Source organism: Protobothrops mucrosquamatus, unplaced genomic scaffold (genome assembly GCF_001527695.2).
Source record: "Protobothrops mucrosquamatus isolate PMUCROS unplaced genomic scaffold, P.Mucros_1.0 scaffold2359, whole genome shotgun sequence".
Lineage (NCBI taxonomy): Eukaryota > Metazoa > Chordata > Lepidosauria > Squamata > Viperidae > Protobothrops > Protobothrops mucrosquamatus.
The window spans coordinates 75,267-96,368 of NW_015388437.1; the positions used below are offsets into that span (position 1 = coordinate 75,267).

At 34.5% G+C, this 21,102-nt stretch overlaps 1 protein-coding gene across 1 annotated transcript in view; it reads right to left on the reverse strand.

Moving 5' to 3' along the window:
- Nucleotides 1-16,058, reverse strand: part of PLD5 (phospholipase D family member 5) — a 33,417-nt gene extending 17,359 nt beyond the window's left edge. Inside the window, exons 1-3 of the mRNA XM_015824804.2 lie at nt 16,009-16,058; nt 7,136-7,304; nt 2,099-2,213 (exon numbers count right to left, since the gene is read on the reverse strand). Coding sequence (XP_015680290.1) covers nt 2,099-2,213; nt 7,136-7,304; nt 16,009-16,058 — 334 coding nt within the window. The remainder of the gene's footprint in view (nt 1-2,098; nt 2,214-7,135; nt 7,305-16,008) is intronic.
- Nucleotides 16,059-21,102: the final 5,044 nt, after the last annotated feature.

Sequence of the window (21,102 nt, forward strand, 5' to 3'; positions counted from 1 at the left end):
GACCTGGGAGTAAGATCAAAGTTTACATCCAACTATAAATACAATTCACTGGATCACACTGAACCCACAAGCGTCAACATTCAAATATAGAAGCTCCATGGGAACTTAAGGGAGATTTTTCCCATTTTTCTTTTTCAAATTTCTTTTTCTTTTATTTATACATGTCTAAATTTTCACATTATTTTCTCATTCTAGGATAACTTACCACCATTCTGTTGGCCATCTCATCACAGCATCTGGCTTCACACCTCCCTGCAAAGTGAATGAGAAAATGAGCCTGATTTTGATGTGAATTACAAAGAAGTTCTAGAATGGGAGGTTTTTTTCTTTTCTTTTTTTTTTTTTTAAAAAAAAACATGTTTACTTCCCCCTCCCAAATAGATGCAGTGCATCTAATCTTAGGTTTCAGAATATTTGCTAATAATAAAAGCCCTGAACTTGTTTCTCTCCCTGTAATATTTGGTTAATGAAACTTTGTACAAAAATTAGCTTACATTCCCATAGAGCATCTTGAATAATTGAATGTTGACACGATAATGGTTTAAAGTATTGGTGAGTTGAATGTTGATGAATGTGTATCTTCACTAGGTAACACAGTAGACCCTTTTAGTGCCTGACATGGACACAGTAAATGATGAGAGTAAATTATAAGTTACATAAAAGCATAAAAACCCTATTAAAATAGTAACGGTAAAGATATAGAGAGATAACTGCGGTATTTCTGCATTTCTATAAATGTAGTATGAAGAACTGAGATAGGTTATTAGAAGGAGAAATCTACACCTGATTTAAAATTATGGAAAGTTTAAACTGCTTACACATTATTTTTCACATTAATAAACTTAAAACTTCTCCATAAAACAGATTATAATTTAGGCAAATTCCAACAATGTCCTCCTTGCTAGCCTTGCATTTTTAAGTAATTATATTTGTTACAATAGCAATTGTAAAATAGCAATTGTAAAATATTGAAAAATAAATACATGGGACAAAGGAAAAATTATAGTGCTTATAGTGCCAGGAACAATTTTACCTATCAAGATTTTTGTGTAGTTTCTAAATTTAATAATAATACAGACAAATGAAATACTTTTTCTTTAAACAAAATAAATGTATAGCTTTGATTTGTTTGGCTCAAAATGTTTTTATTTCAGAAAAAAACTGGTTTGTTAAACATTACAAATTTCTAGGTGTTCAGTAATGTATACTTTACCAATAAAATAATTAATAAATTGTATTGTAAATGGTGAGTATCCAATTTTACTTCATTATTCGTCAATCACAACATGAAATTTTATTATTTGACAAATAAATACAGCAGTCCATAGAACGCACATCATCATATGTATCAAATTGGCAAAAAAAAATCTGAAATCCATATAATGGATTTAAATCTATATTTGGATTCTGTAATGAACAGTTACATTTTATTTATACATTTTGTATGACTAATATATTATTATTTGCTGTATCTCAGGGACAGAAAAATGTTCGGGTTCTCTTATCATACTAACAGATTTTTATTTTCCAATATGCAGAGAACTTAATTTCAATTATTTGTTTAAAACTTATTAATACGAAATTGTATTATGAATGTCTCCTCTCAGAGTGTACCATATTAAAGTATAAGGTTTATAAAGTATATTTCCATTCTGACTTGATTGTGCTCTGTTTTAAAATCATCATGATTCAAAAATAAGTAACACGGAGAGACACCATAAAAGTATATATCATATACCTGACGCCAATGAGGGAACCTGATGCCAATGAGGGCATTGCAGAAAAAAAATGAGTGCATTTGTAAGTTTGTTCTTTGTTTACTATCAGCATTATTTTGAATATTTATACATCCAGCAACAGTGCTTTCGGTTTTTAATATGAATTGGCATAATTTGATCAAAGTGAAACTATTTATGCAATACAAAATATTTAATCGTGTTCAATCATTTTCCACAAAACTCAATGAAAATTAAAATGCTTGACTTTATAAGATATAATCCAGCAATGATTTTGCATACCATATAAACAACCCATATGTGTGATGTAAACAATATAGCTTTATCACTATAATAAGACAAAATAAAGTTCATGCCCTTACCCTTTTTTTCCAAGTCAATTAATAATTTGGACTTCTTGTGAAGAATATCACTCACTAATTTTATTTCAATATTTTGGGACAATAATTCTTCCAATTTTTCAAAAATGTGTTGCCCCTATAAGGAAAAGATTTATTTATTTACTTATGTAAAACATTGATATCGTCACCCATTTTAAACCAAACTTCGGACAGTTCACAAGCCCAAAATAAAACAATATATAAAAATGGAATTAAAACAGAAAGGGCTAGATGCTACAATTAAACCTTCCCATGTATCCCACAAGTTTATTCCATGCCAACCTCAGCAGTTGGTGGTAAACCTAGATCTTAAGTCAGACATGTCAAACTAGCGATGTCACGTGACATCGCGCAATGTATCGGGACAGTTTTGCCATTGCTGGCAATGGGGTGGGCGCGGCTTCTGGATGATGCGTCTGGCCTGCGGACCGGCAGTTTGACACCCCTGTCGTAAGTGCTTTTCAAAAGATTAAGGAGGTGGGGAGCTTCTAGACCAGTGGTTTTCAACCTTTTTAATGCCGCGACCCCAACCGGTCGTAAGTCGAGGACTAAACCAGTCGTAAGTTGAGGACTAAACCGGTCGTAAGTCGAGGACTAACCGGTCGTAAGTCGAGGACTACACAACCGGTCGTAAGTTGAGGACTTTCCCTGCCTGGGAGCGCCGTGCATGCGTGGTTCCGCCCCCTGCGCCGGTCGAGGCGTAGCTGGCAAGCGGCAGAGACGGAGCAGGCCGACCACCAGCTGGCCCAGCCCAAGGGAGGTAAGGCACCCGCCAGAAAAGGGGAAAAAATGGCGGACAAAAAAAATGGACAAAAAAATGGCGGACAGCCTTGCTTGGCGAGCCCCGTGAAATGGTCGATCGACTCCAAATGGGGTCCCGACCCACAGGTTGAGAACCACTGTTCTAGACCTTAGGGGGAAGAGTCTCCATAGAACAGAGGTTGCCATAGAAAAGGCACACTTCCTAAGTCCTACGAGATGGCAGCATTTAAAGCAGTGTTTCTCAACCTTGACAATTTTAAGGCATGTGGACTTCAACTCCCAGAATTCCACAGCCAGCAATGCTGGCTGTGGAATTCTGGGAGTTGAAGTCCACATGCCTTAAAATTGTCAAGGTTGAGAAACACTGATTTAAAGGAAGGGACCAGTGTGATCAGCAGGGATTACATTATATATAAAAACAATGTGTTTATGAAACCTGGAAAGCGTAAAATGAAGTCAGAAGAACAGTGGACTACAGAGGAATTTATTTTTGAATGGCTTTGATATGCACATTTAAAAAGAGATTTAATATAGATAAAAAGATAATTGGGAATTGAAAAAGGATAAAATGGACTGTGAAACTGAATTGTGTACAAATGACAAATATGAAATGTATAAACTTTTGCTAAGATTTGAAATGGAAGAAGAGAAAGTTAAACGGAGCATGATACTATACTTCTGTATCAGAAGCACCAAAGAGCTTCTGTGATGAAAGGATCAACCAGTAACATCACCTTCCCTTAGGGGATGCCCAAATGGGATTCTTTCATGTTCCTATTAGGTTGCTCACTGAAGTCTTACCCATCTATCTACTACAGTCCGTTTTCAAATTGTTGAGTCAGCAGAAGCTGGAGGGAGTGATAGGAACTCACCCCGCCACATGACAGCAACCGGGTCTCAAATACGAGCCTGCCGATTGTCAGATCATCAGCCTAACCATGTGAGCCACTGTGTTCCCCAGTGCATGGTAAAATGAGCTAAGAATTTTGCTTATAATATATAGAGATGGATCAACTGGGATAAAATAATTAAAAGGACTGAAAGTCACATTGTGTTACAATTTAAGAGGGAATTTTTACTAAATGATGTACCGTTGGTATATGACACCAGAGAAATAAGTTAAGATGTATAAAAATACCTTTAATCACCATTGGAAATGTGGAAAATATGAAGAATCATTTTAACATGCATGGTAGATTTGTGAAAAGCAAAAAATATTGGATACAAATAAATATAATGATGCAATGAATTCTAAAGACTCACATTCAAATGAAACCAGAATAATGTATACTGGGATTTATGGATAACCAATTAGAAAAGACTTATGGAAGATTGGTTTAGTATATGGTAATTGCAATAAGGCTACTGTATGCAGAATACCAGAAAAATACTGAAATCTCTACAATGAAAGAATGGATTGTAAAGATGATGGAACATGTGTAAATGGCAAAATTGACTGAATTAGGGATATGATAATTATATTTTTTATTAAACACTGGAAATCTTTTATGGATTTTTGCTGAAAATGAAAAAAAATGAATTGATTGTGTATGGATTTGCTGATTAAAAAGGTTGATTATGGGAAGAAAAGAATGGTGATGTAATTTTTTTCTTTGTCTATATTTTCTTTCATGCTTTTCTTACTTTTTCACTTCACCTCATTTTTTCTGTTCTTTAATCTTTATACTAATTCATGTTTAATCTATGAAATAATTTTTAATAAACATTATTTTTTTATAAAAATCAATGTCATTGTATCTATGTGTGTAAAATATACTGTGTTATGTGATAGTGCTTTTATAAGACTTTAAAACTATTGTTTGGGGAAAGGATTTGAAGTTTACAAAGTCAGGAAGATAATAACAAGCAGAATGCTATCTTACATTCCCCTTCAATAAGAACTCTGTGCAAGATGTCAAATTTTAAGCCAAAAAGTTAAAATGATTGGAAGCCTTTATACTATCAGAAAAATCAGTGAGCAATTTTGAAAAGCAATTACATGCTAAATTTTGACAGTATGGCAGTTTGGCATGGAGATCGCAAACTATATTACTTCTAAAATTCATCTTATGTACTCTGACTTTTTTTAAAAATTGCAAGGTATGATAACATTGCAAGCTTCTGATTACGTTAAGCTGCTAATCAGCATTTTAGAAAATGCATAGACAGAAACTTGAATTTGGTGGTGGTCCCTCTACTGAATCCAGAAAAAGCTTTGATATGATACAATTACATTTTTTTGAGCATGCCTATAAGTTCTTAAGGCCGTGGTGAGGAGAAGCAGGCTTTCCCCCAACAAAACATAGTGACATTGTGTTTGGAAGCCATCTGACTCTAGAGAAACACTGTCTGTAATTCTAGACACAGCCATAATATACAATGCAACACACACAAGTGGAACAAGCTTGTACAGGTGGTCCTTGTCTTATGAACACAGCTAAACCCCAAATTTCCATTGCTAGGCAAGACGGTTGTTAACTGAGTTGCTGATATAAATACATGACTGAAATTCCCATGAACTTATGGGGAAGAATAATTGCTATTAAATGAATATAATTCTAGATTTATACACAGATACAAAGAGAGATCCCTTAGTTTGGGATGGATAGATACTGAGATATTTTTTTCTATTTAAATCGCAATTTCTGTACAAAGAAGATTTAGCTTTCTAGATGTCCATCTTTCACCCTGGGGTATGAATTGAGAACTATTTAAATGGAATCTAAATGATCTTTCTCGAAAACCATTATGTGCATAGCTATAATGTTAACACTTGATCTCGCCAATATTTCGGCAGGGGCTTGGTTGTTCTTTTACCAAAAATTCAGTTTTTGCAACAGCAAAGGTTGCAAAAACTGATTTTTTTTTCAAGGCCTGTTTGGCTTATTTTGTGATAGTTCATTCTCTGTTTATATGAAAAACTGACAAACTGGAACTATATTCATTTAAAAATTGCAGGTAAATCCTTCTTAAGAGTGTTAGAGCAAAAAGTAGTACTAATGTTTGGAATCATCTTAATTCCTTATAAATATATTAATATGCTAAATGCCAGAGTGTGGAATAAACAAACATTCAATTAAAACATCTTTTGACTTCACAGTTCAAATCTGAATTATTAGCAACTCCTAAACCTCTAAATCACTTATTATATTGGAAAGTGTTTTGGAAGAGTCTAAACCTTCCAAATTCCTCAGTCCATTTGGATTAGATAGGCTGTAAATACAGTATTTTAAAACAAACAATCATACTGAATATCTGATAGACACCTGAACAATTTTAGATAGATATTTGCAGTACTTTTTTTCTAAAAAAAAAAAAAAAAAAGATGCCGGAACTCACACACGTCATACAACCCGCCTTGCCTACCCTACAAGGTTCCATCCAAAAAAGGTGCCGGAACTCCGTTCTGGGCGTTCTATGAGAAAAAAAGCCCTGGATATTTGTAATTTACAGGAATTTTGAATTATGGAGCAGGGACATCCTACTTTAACCAATTTGTGGTCTTATATTTAAAAAATATTAATTACATTGCTTATAGCCTTAACTTGAGACTAATTCATCAAATATAATTTTTCATAAATGGTATTGATGTTTTTATAAAAATAAACAATGTAGACAATAAAATTTCCTTCTCATTACTATGAGACTTCACAAACCACACAAAAATCACATTTGCGTTATGTTAGAAATACTTTTTGTTCTAAATATAGGAAAAAATAAGACTGTTTAAAATTGCTGTGATAAACTAACATATTACTAAAGAACAAACAGAAAGGAATTTCACTGAGAAAATGGGTATTATTTATCCTTTATTGCAACCTTCTCATCCTCATTAAATAACAATTCCCAGAATCCAACTGGCATCTTTGCAATCTGAGAAAGTGTCAGGATAGTTTATTAGAGTATGTAAACTAATTTAGTAATTTTGAAAGAGATGTCTTTAAAAAGAACTTTATTTTCTCTCTAAATGCATATGAAAAATATCATTATAATAAAACATGAAAAAGCCCATGATCAAGTTAGGAAACTCTTTATAATCTGATATCACTGTTTTCAGTATTAAACTTATATGATATGAAATATTATTAGTTACTCTGAAAGACTATTCTACAGGCAATTGCTTCAATCTCACAATGAGAATAACCAGTAATTATTTTCTTATATAAATAAACCCTGAAGGATTCAGACACAGGCAAGAATGAATTGTAAAATGTACACCAAGCAGACAATTAGACTTGAAAAATTTTAAAAATTTACCTGCCATGGAGTTGGATGACTGTGACTGAGGTTCCATTGGGAAGATACTATGTCAACAGATGCTTTAGCCATATTAAGTAAATTCATCCATCCCTGGAAAAGAGACAAATGGGATGGTGCACTGTCTGAATAGTTTATGCCTTCAGGAATATTTTCCACAAGAGTAACTCTGAGAAGACACAAAGAAAACAAAACAGATTTTCAAATGTTCCCATTTCAGAAATGCATCAGTTCCCTGGGGGCTTTTTTATGAAAAGTGGGAAGGTGGAATCTTTGATCTCTGCCTGTCAAGGCTGTTCAAATCAGTATAAAGATTTATTGCCAAACTTAAGCTCTTTACAAGAATCTGACCAACTGGCAGTCAAGGGAAATGAACGGGAGATAAGAAAGGCATTCAAGGTAGGCTGGACATAGATCTCTTGGGGGCCTGCAGGTATTCATGACTTATGACACGTTTGACCCCTCCCTTGGGTTCAGCCTGGTCTTCTTCTACACTGCCTTGACTGAAGATTTGGAGTTTGGATATGGGGGGACTTATGATACATTATTCTGCATACATTACTCCGCACATACTGTACTTGTATCTCTGAAAAATCCTAGCCTTCCTTCTTGTTATTCCATATTTTGTTCCCAAATTAGCATTAATGATTGCAAATGCTATCTGCTTTCAGTTTTAAATATGTTTAGGATTATAGAGAACAGTAAGCTAGTTATATTAGGATTTATATTTGCCTTTCAATTAGTATAGTGCTGCTTAACTTAAATGGTAGTATGGATCTCTAACATCTCAAGATACCAACCTTTACTAATCTTGCTACACATTCTATTGGTAAAATCAGTGATTATGTGGAATGTAAACAAATATTTTATGTGATCTTTCATTAAATCATTGTCCAAAATCTCAAGAAAACTAAATTCAAAGTTTCTATAGAAGCAAAGACACTTGGCCATGGGTTTATTCATAGCTTAATAATTCTTTGAACTGAATCATTCTTATCCTTTAGTTGTGGAATTCACTAGGCATCCAGCTGTAAAGGTGCTGCTTTTTATTTATTAATTTATTACTTTTCATCTGATAGATCATCCATAAATTACATTTGTTAGTATTAAACACAAGAATGTGACATGAATTCCCAGTTAACAGTATATTAATATTAAAACATTTTAAAATTGATTTTATTTTTTAAAGTTAAATGACTTAAATTTTAAAAAATGTTAAAGTTCTATTATAGTATCTGTTTGAAAATAAAATCTAAAATGTATTGAAGTATAATTTCTAAAGAGATTCTGATACCCAGTGCACATAGCACTGAGTTAGATAGACCAATTGTTTGATCTCTATCTTCCAAGGTGGACCATCTCCCAGAATAAGATTTTAAAAGCAATGAGATAATAATAGAAACAAAAAACACAGGGTCAAGTTTTGCATCATATTTTCACTATGAGACAAAAAAATATTTTTCCATCAGAAGAAATTTTGTTGTAATAAAAAATTTTCTGGTTAAGTGGCAATCGATTAAGAATGCAAATTGCTTCTCGGGAGAAGTGTGACTAATGATTAATATATTGCAAGAAAGATAAATATGAGCAACAAAAAAAGTCAATCAGGTCAAGGGCATCTTTACTGCAAAACACACTAAAATAACATAGTGAAACTGACAAAATATCAAGGTATGTCTTGGTCCTTGACAGAGAAAATATAGAGTGAGCACGTTATAAATAAATGGTGAAAACTATAGCAAGTAGATGAATGCCTATATCTTGGTGAAATGATTATTAAAGATATTATTAATGAGAAATTTAAAAAGTACAAATATTGGTAAAGTTGTGGTGGGTAATATGTGGTCTGTTATGATGAATGATTGTTTATCAAAAAGAGTGAAAATGGCACTGTATGACAATATACTTCTTCCAGTACATTAAATAAAAATAAGAGCTGGATATATCCGGAAAAACATAAATATAAACTGAATGTACTGTATAACAAGAAATGTATTTGCTGTAAATGTATTCTAAGCATGTAAATGAATTTAAATGTACTTAAAAAGTATTAACAAAGAAGAGGAAGTGAGGGGGAGTGAGTGAGAGAAAGAATAAACTATGAATAGTAACTAAATGCATATGGATATGAGCTAAGAAATACAAAAGAAATATGTTGAGGTGGTTTGGTCATGCTGAGAGAATGAATGAGAATCCTACTCCAAAATAGGTTGAGAGGAAGGGGAAAAGTGAAAAATGTGAGAAGTTAATGAAGAAAATATGAAGTGGTTGCAGTATAGATATGCTGCAAACAATGACAGTTTGAAAGGACAGGGAAGTATAATGAGATATATAGTGAATGTGTTGGTGTAAATTAGATTATGCTATGTTTCTTTTTCTTATCTCAGATCTTTAATTTCTTTGGCTTAGTATTTTTTTTTTTACCCTTTTCTGCACTTTCCCTACATTGTTTATCCCAAAATGGAATACGTGATAGGTATGTATCCAGTATCACCTTGATCTAGAAACCTGTGTAGAAAGAGGAACAAACTTATAGGGTATGGAAAAGCCAGGAGTAAAGAAGAAAATGCATTTTAGCACTATCTAGTTTCCTATACCCATCAACTCTAAATAAGTAATGAAAGAAGAAAAAGATGCCCAGATTACAATCTCCCTGCCCTTCGAGTGTAATAACTCTCCCACACATTAATCTACTAATAGGAAACAGAAATGAAAGATTACATATCTACTGAGCCTAGCTTCATTCTTTTTGCTGCGCTTTTTCAAAACTATCTATTTAAGAATATTAAGGTTTAGAAGGATTATGGGCAAATAACAGTCTATGATCAAAAACTTTCCTGTTAAGAGATTGCCTTACCTAATATTGTTTGGTGAGGACATCTAGACAGGGTCGGCTGAAGGTCTTTCCTTGGCAAGAGGAGCATGGATCAGAAGGCCAGACACATTCTTCAAGAGATGTGTTTGGCCTTCTTAATTCTAACATTAAGGAAGATTTTCTTTTATAAGCAGAATTTTGACACCTATGTGCATTAGGAAGCCATTATAAATTTTAAATAATACTATGCATTTTAAATGAGTTTCAACTGAAAGAATTTTTTGGATGACAGTAAGACAATACTGTGAGGATTAGGTGTTCAGCAGAGTAGAATAGAATATTGTAACAGAATTGGAAGGGACCTTGTAGGTCATCCAGTCCAACCCCCCCCCAAGCAGGAGACCCTACACCATTTCTGACAGATGGCAGTCCAGTCTTTTCTTGAAAGCTTCCAGTGATGAAGCTCCCACAACTTCTGAAGGCAATCTGTTCCATTGGTTGATTGTTCTCCTTATTTCTCCTTATTTCTAGGTTGAATCTCTCCTTGATCAGTTTCCATCTGTTATTCCTTGTCTGGCCTTCAGGTGTTTTGGAAAATAGGTTGATCCCTTCCTGATGGCACAAGGGAAAAAACTGCCCCTGTGTCTAGTTGCTTTGGCATGCAATGCCCTACAGTGGCGTTCTGAGGGGAGGAGTTGAACTTATAACTATGGCTGCACCTGATACCCGTGATATTAGGACTTGTGCAAATGGCAACTCAAGGAGGAAAATTTTCTGAAGGCTTTATGGTCCTGAAGCCCATCGCTGAAATTTATTTAAAAAAACCATTTCCAAGACATTTTTCAAAATGCTGGTCATTAGCTACTCATCCAGTTGGTAATGGAGAATTTTGCACGGCTTACTGTATCTCCTGGCTTGGGAAAATGAGGTGGAGTTTATTGCAGTTGCTTCTAAGACAGGGGAGGGGAGTCTGAGAAGAGTCTTTGCAGTGGGATAGTTCATTTGGTATCAGTGAATTGCTGAGTGTGAGAGTAATAAGTGGGTGAGAAGGTAGAAATATATGTGGATGAATGGATGGATATGTGTGTATGTATTCAGAAGTTACTTGAGAGCACTGAGAATATATACTAATTGAGAAAAGATTTTAAACATTCTGAATTCTTACCAAATTAAGAACAAGACAAGGAACACTAACACATTTTATCACGTATTACTGAAATACAAAAATGCAAATGTGAATGAAAAGAAAAGTCTATTGTCAATATATACAAAAACGTATTTCTCTTTGGATAATAGAAAGGTGATGAGTCATGGAGAGTGTTGATGAATACCATTTAAAGAAAACAAATCCTTATAAGCCATGTGGTTAACCTGTTTATTGTTTCCTAATGCCAAAAATGTCATGGGGATCTATGGTTACTCACCTCCTTTGTTACCTAACATGTGAAGGTGCATCAGTCCAGCAAACCATAAAATAAACAGCCCAAAGACAGCTAAAATTCCAACATACAGCAAGACAGAGGACTACAAAGTAGAATAAGCGAAGATAAAAGGGAAAAACTGCAATTTATAAAATGTGCTTGGGAATACATATACTGTACTGTATTACAGTGGGTATTTCTGTAACACAAATGCCAAATTTCATATTACTTTTATCAAGGCTTTCTCCCTTCTGGATACATGGAATCACTTATTTTCAAGAATTATTTGAATATAACATAACATAACATAACATAACATAACACTTCTGATATGAAAAAATATGTTCTATGCATAGCTCTCAATATAATTCTCACTTGCACAAAATGCATGTTTTTTTGTGCTCTCTGAGTTTGGTTGTTTGCTTGTAGATGTTTCATTAGGTTAGCAATAATGTAGCATCGGTAGGTAACATTAGCAATTATTATGTTACCTAGGTGGATAATGAAACATCTTCAAGCAAACAACCCAACTCAGAGGGCACCAAGATTCCACAGTACAACTTTTTTTTTTATTGAAAATTTTATAACATTTTACAATATAAATCCCTCCCTCAAACCCACCCTTCCGCCCCCCTCCCTCCCCCCCCACTTCCCAGAGCCAATCACAGGAATAATAATAAAATAATCATACTCTAAATAATTTTAAACAACTATAAAAATAATAAATCTATAACCTCCTTTAACTCTATCTGAAAACTGTTAAAATAACAAATCTGTAACCTCCTTTAACTCTCTTTTCAACAGATATATAATTAATAAACACGATAATAATAGTATCATATTAATAGTTAAAATTAAAAATAAGTACTCTAAAATTCAATTAAGATTCAATTAAACGCAATAATATTAATATCTTATTAAGAAATAAAAAATAAAACTAAATCATTTAAGCAACAATAACATTCTGGACTTCACTAAAAAAAAACAACACCACTCTTTTAGACCCATATCCAATTAATAAACACACTAATAATAACATCATACTAACAATTAAAAATAATAATAAGTAAACTGTTATAACTTTTAAACAACAATAATGGTCTAAAATTCATAATCTACTCTATTATTAATAAGTTGCTCCCCACTAAAAAAAAACCCCACTCTTTTAGACCCATATCCAGTTATTAAGCACACTAATAATAAAATCAAACAACAATAATAGTCTAAAATTCATAATCTACTCTATTATCAACATAATAAATTGCTCCCCAAACAAAATCCATCAAAGAAGAGAAAAAAAAACAAAACATCCTTTCACAGCCTTATTCATTCTTCTTGCAGTTAGATTAAAAAACAAAAAAAAAATTTCTTATTTCCCAAATTAATATCTTAGTTCATATGTCCACATTTTTAAATACTCTCTTTCTTGCATCTATAAGCTGCACGGGTCATTCTCTAAGTTTTCTGATCACCTCTAACTTGTTACTTAGTTTCATCTTGATCTTGTGATTTTGTCGCACTTGATAATAGTATAACTCCTTCAACCACTTAATCTTCATAAGTTCCTTCCTTCCTGGTACCTTGTCGAACAAAAGGGCAGAATCTTTTCTTCTTCTAAACACTTTAAGTGGTATTTTCTGCTTATAAAAAAGCTGAATGATTCCATTACGAATTGCTTTTCTAGAAGAGTAGATAACAACATCTCTTGGAAGGTTTTTCTGTCTTGCAACCCATAAATTAATTCTATAATTTTTTTTACATTTCTCTCATAATATCTTTGGGCTGACAATTCAGAACCATAACCAAATCTGCTGCATCCTCTTCCTCCGATTTCTCTTGAGGATTTTTCTCTTATTATCGAAGCATATTCCAATTCTCTATATTGTGACATAACGACCTCATTTTGAATTAAGTCCACTTTTTCCCCCATTTCCAATTCAAATTCCAAACTTTCAACATATTCCTCTGCTTCCTCGTCCCATCCATCAACACATTCTTCATGACATGCTAAGCCTTGAGAGGCAGACAATAGATCTTTTCTCATCTCTACATTTTTCTCTTCAGATTTCTTATCAGTAAGTTTCTCCATATCCATTCTAATCTGTCTTACAATGTCTTTAAATACATCCTGTATCTCTTTCAATATAAATGCTGAAGTTAGGGGGGAAGGCGGAGGCACATCAAGTTTTGGTTGCTGTGATGTTAAAACAGCTGCAGAGGAGATCGTACTTTTCTGAGAAACAAAAAATCCCACACGTTTAGAGGCCATTTTACTTTTCTCTTTCAAAGAATCTTATAAAAATCTTAAAAGAAAAAATCTAACAGTCTTATAAGAACCTCAAACAACAATGGAGTAGGAGTACTTGCACAAACAATCCAAAGTAGCTAAATCTGTTACAATAAAATAATCCAAGAGAAAGTTTCCAAAGAGTAAAAGTCTCATGTATTTCCAAAAAACGAAAGTCTCATAAGTTTCAATCAAACGAAAAGAAACGCCCTTCCGCAGCCATATTCCTTCTTCTTCAAATTAGAACAAATACAAAATAGATTCCAGAGTTAAAGTCCCATTTCGAACAGTTTTCAAAAAATCCTGTTAGGCTCTGTCTGCATGATAGGTGTACTCACAGTCATTAATTTCCTAAAACAGCAGAGATTGGATGCGCGTCTGGCTTCGTTCTATTGAACGAAGGAGCCCAAAGCACGGAGAAGTCCCCGACTCTGGGGGAGCTCACCTAGCCCTCACAGCTGGAAAATGCGAAGGCTAAGGAGCTCTACCCCTATCGGGGAAGCTCGCCCCCTCCCCTTTGCCCGGGGAGGGGGATTGAGCCGCGGAACAGCTGTTCCTGTGGCTCTAACGTGTCCTCGGGGCAGGCAGCCTCGAAAGGAAGCTGCCATCGGCGCTGCAATCCAACCGGAACCCCACAGTACAACTTTGATCTGTTGATATTCTCTTTTATGGCACAGTTTATTGTTTTAAACAGAAGGTCAGCATTTCATTAAAAATGCTCTTTTTCTTAGAAAAGGAAGGAAAAAACATATAAATATCAAATTTATACGTAGTGCAAGAAGATAATTTGAATTAACAAATAAAAGACACGCATACATTTATAATTTTAAAAGAAAAAGATAGGAAGAAATTTTTTTAAAAACTAAAAAACTAAAAAATATTCTTGTCCACATTTCAAAATGTAGGCACTTGATTTTATGCTACTTTATTATCTATTAATTTAAACACATGAAATCTAATTTCAGCTCGTATGAATATTAGTGTGCATTGCTTTTTAGTGTTGTTGTGCATGATAATGTATACCTTATTTATCTATAAATTACTTTCTCTATAAAATGGTAAACTACCTGTCATTCAATACGAAACCCAGAACAGAATACCTAACACTATAACAAAATAATATCAAAGTTAGTTATCTTATAAAAGATCTTATAAAATATTACAAGGTAAGAAGCATAAAATAACCAAAATATCTCAAGAAATGATGTAATAAAAATGACAAAAGTAAGGATGCAAACTTTGACATAACACAAACACCTGCTGGCCCTTATTTACAAAGTTTATAAATAATTTGAATGAGTCAAAGGCTCTATGTCAACGCTGCTAACATTGAATATTCTTGCTTTGGCAAAATATGCAGAACTGTCTGGTATTTTTAGAGTTAACTTAGATGATGCTGGGAGGGGAGGAGAAAGAATGTGTGTGGGGAGTAATAATAATAATAATAATAATAATAATAATAATAATAATAATAATAATAATAATAATAATAATAATAATAATAATAATAAAGTTGGAAGGGACCTTGGAGGTCATCTAGTCCAACCCCCTGCTCAGGGAGGAAACTCTATACCATTTCGGACAAATGACTGTCCAGTCTCTTCTTAAAAACTTCCAGTGTTGGAGTAATTAAGATAAAGAATACTTGGGCTACAGAACGGAGGTGAACCTTTGCCCTTTGGGCTGATTGGAAAACGTGATTTATGACTACAAAATAGAGGAGGGGAATAGGCTGGAATGTTATGTGCAGGGGAGGAGAATTCAGATCTTGGCATCCTCCATGCCGTGTGCTGACACTGTCTTTACATGATTAAAGACTTTTTAGGATAAACAATGCCTGGAAGTTCTTTGAAGTGTTCCATTAGTCAGAACCTTGACACTCTATGTTTAAATGGATACATTACTTCTAAAATTCATTTTCCTCTATAAGCTTTGCTAGAAACATTCTGAACTATGTTCAGAAAAATACATTTGAAAACATGGTTAACTAAAGAATCATGCCTGCAGGTAAATCACATTTTAAATATGAGACATACATTATATTCACCTTTATTTCTGCTATTCATTGGATGTTTGTTTATGTTAATATGAGAAAAAAATATAATATGACCATGCAATCTGATCAATTTATACCCACATTTAAAAATGTTCTCTATTGAGCTTTGGGTTCAAATGGATGATATTGTCAAATTAGAGATTATTTCAAAATTCTGACATTCACATTACTCTTACAAATGAATTGCAATTCACCTTGTTTTTGTACCTCTAAAGAAAGTTTTAAACTTTCTTTCTATGTATCTTTTGCATCACAGCAGCCATTTATCCCCAAAAAAGAAGCTTTGTTTGTTACCTCTTACCGACAGTTATTTTGACAGTTTTTTTCTGTAAGTCCATATTCATCTTCTCCAACAATATCCACAGCTGAAAATATCAGTGCAACCAGAATTGCAAAGCAGCAAACCAGTGCAAAAATCACGATGCATTTTTGCTGGGACTGAAAGACATTAGAAGAAGGAATTGAGGTCAAAACAGTCAAGAATCTTTCCAGATATTGCAAACACTATATAATTTAGTCTAAAAATATTTTGTTTTGATCTAAAAATTTCTCAAATTTTATATCAAAAAGATACATCAAAAAAGGTAAAGCATCATCTTGTTTTTGACTATTTTATCACAACCATGTTAACACTTTTTTTTTTTACTATACATCATGTATGCCATGATATGGACAAAATGCTTGGACCTTATCCTAACTTTAGAGAAAAATAGACTGCTGAAGAATTGACAAAAACACAAAAACCCTCACTTTCAGGTTATTTTGAAATAAACATAATAAATAATGCTAATAAGAGTAGCCATGGTATGCATAAAGAATGACTCCCATTCCATACTAAAATTCAAAGCACATCTGCCTTGGATGGATGGACTATTATTGCCTTACAGCTTATCATTATTGAGAACTCCACCCACTCATTAGAAATTTGGTAAGAAAATAAGGGCTGCCACTTGACGAAATTTAATTTTTTTGGGGGGGGAAGGAAAGTACTGATGCTGTGTTGTATATTGCCATGTAACCCCTTCCATTTTTTTACTCACCCTTTAGATTTCTAAGACAAATAATTATACGTCCTAAAACCTACTGGTGAAAGATCTTATGTTCTATTTCATATCAAAACTACTAAATATAGCGTAGCTGCTGCATAGTAAACTATGCAATTTCTTCAAACAAGAGCTCATCTTATTTTACAATCACAAATTATGCAAAATGACAATGAAAAGCATTTTACTTTTTCCCAATAGGAAATTAACATCTCAATCCATCTGAATCTAATTTTAGGCAAACATATGTACCAAAAACCTATGTGTTAGGATACACATCTAGAAATTAAATATAGATAAGTGGCCACCTGAGTCAGTCCTTAGAAAAGTATCAGGATCCAAAGACCCAGCCTTAATTCCTTCCAGTAAAATGATCCATCCAGAGAAATCCTGGGGAAGCAGTCTCAGCCATTTATCTCTGTCACGTGCCATAGCAAAGTCCATGGAATTCCGGAGATGACTAACAATCAAATGAATTTGATAATGATAAATATTGTCAGCCCACACTATATGCCATCTAATCAGCCAGCAGGATGGGGAATGGTGCCATCCTTTGGCCACCCTTTGACCAAATGGCCAATTAAAAAAACAGATTAAATTCAGCGTTAGCCTCAGCAACCCAAGAGATCCAGTCAGCCCTCTACCTTAGATGCTGGGCCAATTATAGTGATAGCCACAGGCCACAAAAGGGGAAAAAAAGTCTCTATGCTCAGAGGATACGTCCAGATTCTTTTGGGTAGCACTGCCCTCTACAGCCTCTCCACAACCTCCAACAATGATGCAGCTTGATCTTCAGCAAGTAAACAACCTGAAAGCCTCTCATGGGAACACGGCAAGTTCCACTGCAGCAACCAAAAATTGTCCCAAGAATCTCTCAGAGTTTGGAACCAGTACCCTAAAAATATATCAGATAACAAAACATAACTTCCAAAACAAACCAGCCAAAATAATAAAAAAATCCTCCATAATTTAATATAAACTAAAAAAACCCTCTCTTTCACTGAAACCAGGTGACCTCCATGATGCCATCTTAACAATTAAATATAGTAATAGACGTAATTGAAGTAATCTATGTACTCTTCCTGAAATCTGATAAAAGAAAAGAATTAAATAATATACAAGTAAGAGAGCCAGTTTGAAGATCATAGGTTCTAGTCCCACCTTTGCAATAAAGCCAGCTGGGTGACCTTAAGCCAGTTATTTTCTCTCAGCCCTAGGAAATGATAAATCATTTCCAAAAATATATATTGCCTAGTCCAGGCAGTCACCAGGAGTCAACATTGACTTGAAGATGCATACATAAGTACATTGAAGAATCTCTGGACAACTATCCTAGTGGTTTCATGTTAGTGCAAATAACTCTGGAGAAAAAATTAAAAAGTATAGATCCCCAAGCTGAAATTTGTTCTTTTAAACTTAGATTTAAAATTTAAAAATCAGTTTAGATGGCTTCCTTCCTTTTGTTCAACCATGAATCAATTACTTGTTCTTCCAGCTCTTAATGATAATTTCTATTTTAAATATAAATACCTCATTCCACAGAAATCACCAATTCTAGTCAGTTTCTCTAAGATATATATTTATTTGAAATGATTAGGACCCTTAGCCATATTTATGCGGATATATACAATACCATACTAATATAGCCTTCCCCCATCTGCCATGTTCTTGCGGTATTAGACCTGCTAGCTGGAAACAGAGAAATTACCATCCTAATACATCAGGAAAGATCTAGCTTGGAGGAGATTGGCCTGATGTATTTATTTTGATAGCAGGACAGAAGACATAATAAATTATATTGCAAATGAACTTGGATTGTTTTTCAAATGCACACCACACATCTCCCCCCTCTATAGCTAAGTGTTATCTGTAGAGAAAACTGCCATCTGTGTACTGAAATAATTTCTTTCTTTCAACCTCAATTCTCTAAAGCTATCCAGCTCTTATTCAAAGCAGAAATTGAAAGATTGAACACTGCTTTTGGGAATCAGTTAGTGAATTGAAATAAACTGGAATGTGTTACTTCACATCAGAAGAGCAATAGATCTTCTACCGTGAATAAGAAAACAGAAGACTAGAGTAGTTATCATTGTTAACAAAAGGATGTCAAAATTAATATTCAAATATTAGCCCCCAAAATGACAGAATGATGTCAATTCAAGTCCAAGGCAGCTTGGTGATGCTAGATGTGTTCCAATCACAAATATGAAGTAAACAGAAGATGAACAATTCTGTGTAATTTGCAACACCATGTCAATACCACACCAGCAAGAAAAAAGATAACATGCTAATTATAGCAGACTGGAATGCTTAACCTGGAAGGAAAATATCATCTGAAATAAAGCAGACAACAAACAAATGGTTCTGTCAATTAAATCCAATATTTGTAACAGATTCCTTCTTTGAACAACCTAAAGCAACTACCTTCTAACAACTTCTTCATATGGGTATCACTAGACAAAGTGGAATCAAATATACTCTACAGCAGGGGTGTCAAACTCAATTTCATTGAGGGCTGCATCAGCATTGCGGTTGCCCTCAGGGGGCCAGGTGGATGTGGCCAAGGTGGGTGCAGCCTACTGGGTGGGCATGGATGGAGTGGGTGTGGCCTACTGGGTGGGCATGGCCAGCTCTACATCATTCGCGTCAAGGGTGCCTGTGGGGGCCTGGGCAGGAATGGGACAGATCTGAGGGTCTCTGGCAGAAGGGATGGGATCAGGGCAAGTGCCAAGGCATGGTTCACTGGAGGAGCCTCACTGTTCCTCTCAGGACATGCGGGGGGGCTGGATGATGGTACGGGCTGCCCGGAGCCCTGGGCAGCAGAGGTCAAATGCCCAGCCTGGCTTTTGAGCACCCGCGGCATCAAGCCCAGCCCCACTTCCCCAAGGCTGCTACTCAAGGGTCTCCTGGTTCCTCGCTGTTTCCAGAGAGCCTTGTGGAGCTAAGACTGAATGTGTTTCAGCATAGATGGCCACCACCACAAAATTGTACATTGGCTCCCGGCTGGCCTAGGCCAGGGCCAAGGGAGAGGGGGCCGTTCCCTCACTGTTTCCAAGATGGCTTCGTGGGCCACATGAAACTACTTCGCGGGCCGCATCTGGCCCCCGGGCCTTCTGTTTGACATGTCTGCTCTACAGTATATGCAAAGATGGAGAAGTTCTGTTCAGTCAGCAGAAGCCAAATCAGGCGTTGCCTGTGAATCAGGCCTTTAATTTCTTGCAAAACCAAAACTCAAACTAAAGAAAACAAATAAGGTCACCAAATTCAAAGAAACAACATCAACAATGTTTCCTTTGATTGTGCAGTGAAAATAAAGAATAAATTTAATGGATTAGATTTGATAAACTGAGTGTTTAAAAATCTCTGGGCTGAAATTTATAACATTAATAAACATATAAAAAATTACTGCATAGGCTACTATAACAAATTGTGAACCGCTCTTAAAAACATAGGTGTACTGGACCAATTGAACAATTAATATGATAACCAGGAAACTTCTTACAGCAATTAAGGGAGCAATTACATCAGAAGCAGAAAAGTACTAAAGTTGTACATGATGACCTAACTTATTTAACTTACATGCAGAATATGTCATGAAAAATGCTGATTAAAAAAAAATAAAAATTGTAATTAAAATTTCTGGAAGAAATATCAACAACCTTAAAAAGCTGTTTATACAACTATGATGGCTGGAAGTGAGGAAGACTTAAGGAATTTCTTCTTGAAGATGAAAAGAACAATGCAAAAGCTGGTCTGCTGCTCAATGGTTTTTTTAAAAAAAATATTAAAAAATAAAATTATGCCAACAATGGATATAAGCAGAGAAGAAGTTGATGCTTATCTTCCTAGGCTCAAAATTCACAGGGATGGTGACGGTGTAGCCATGAAATGAAAAGACATCTGCTACTTGTGAGAAAGATGACAGATCTAGACAAAATATTCAAGTGCAGAGACATCACACTGACAATAACAGCATGAATTGTAAAGACTATATTTTTCCCAATTGGAACATATGGCTGTGAAAACTGTACCATCAGAAAGGCCAAGAAAGGATAAATTAATGCCTTTGAATTATGGTGCTACAGCAAAATAGTTGAGAATACTTTGGACCATAGGAAGCAAAATATTGTAATACTAAACAACATAACACTGGATTGCTTGCAAGAAGCACTAATAAGGATAGTGATGTTTAAATATTTTAGAACCATAATGCAAAGGCAAAAGACTCAAAGAAAAGCTCAATGCTTGGGGGAAAATATCAAAGGAAATTCATGGAAGACAAGGTTGCTAGATACAATCACTGATGACACAAACGTGAATTACAACAAAGAAACAATTATTGGCA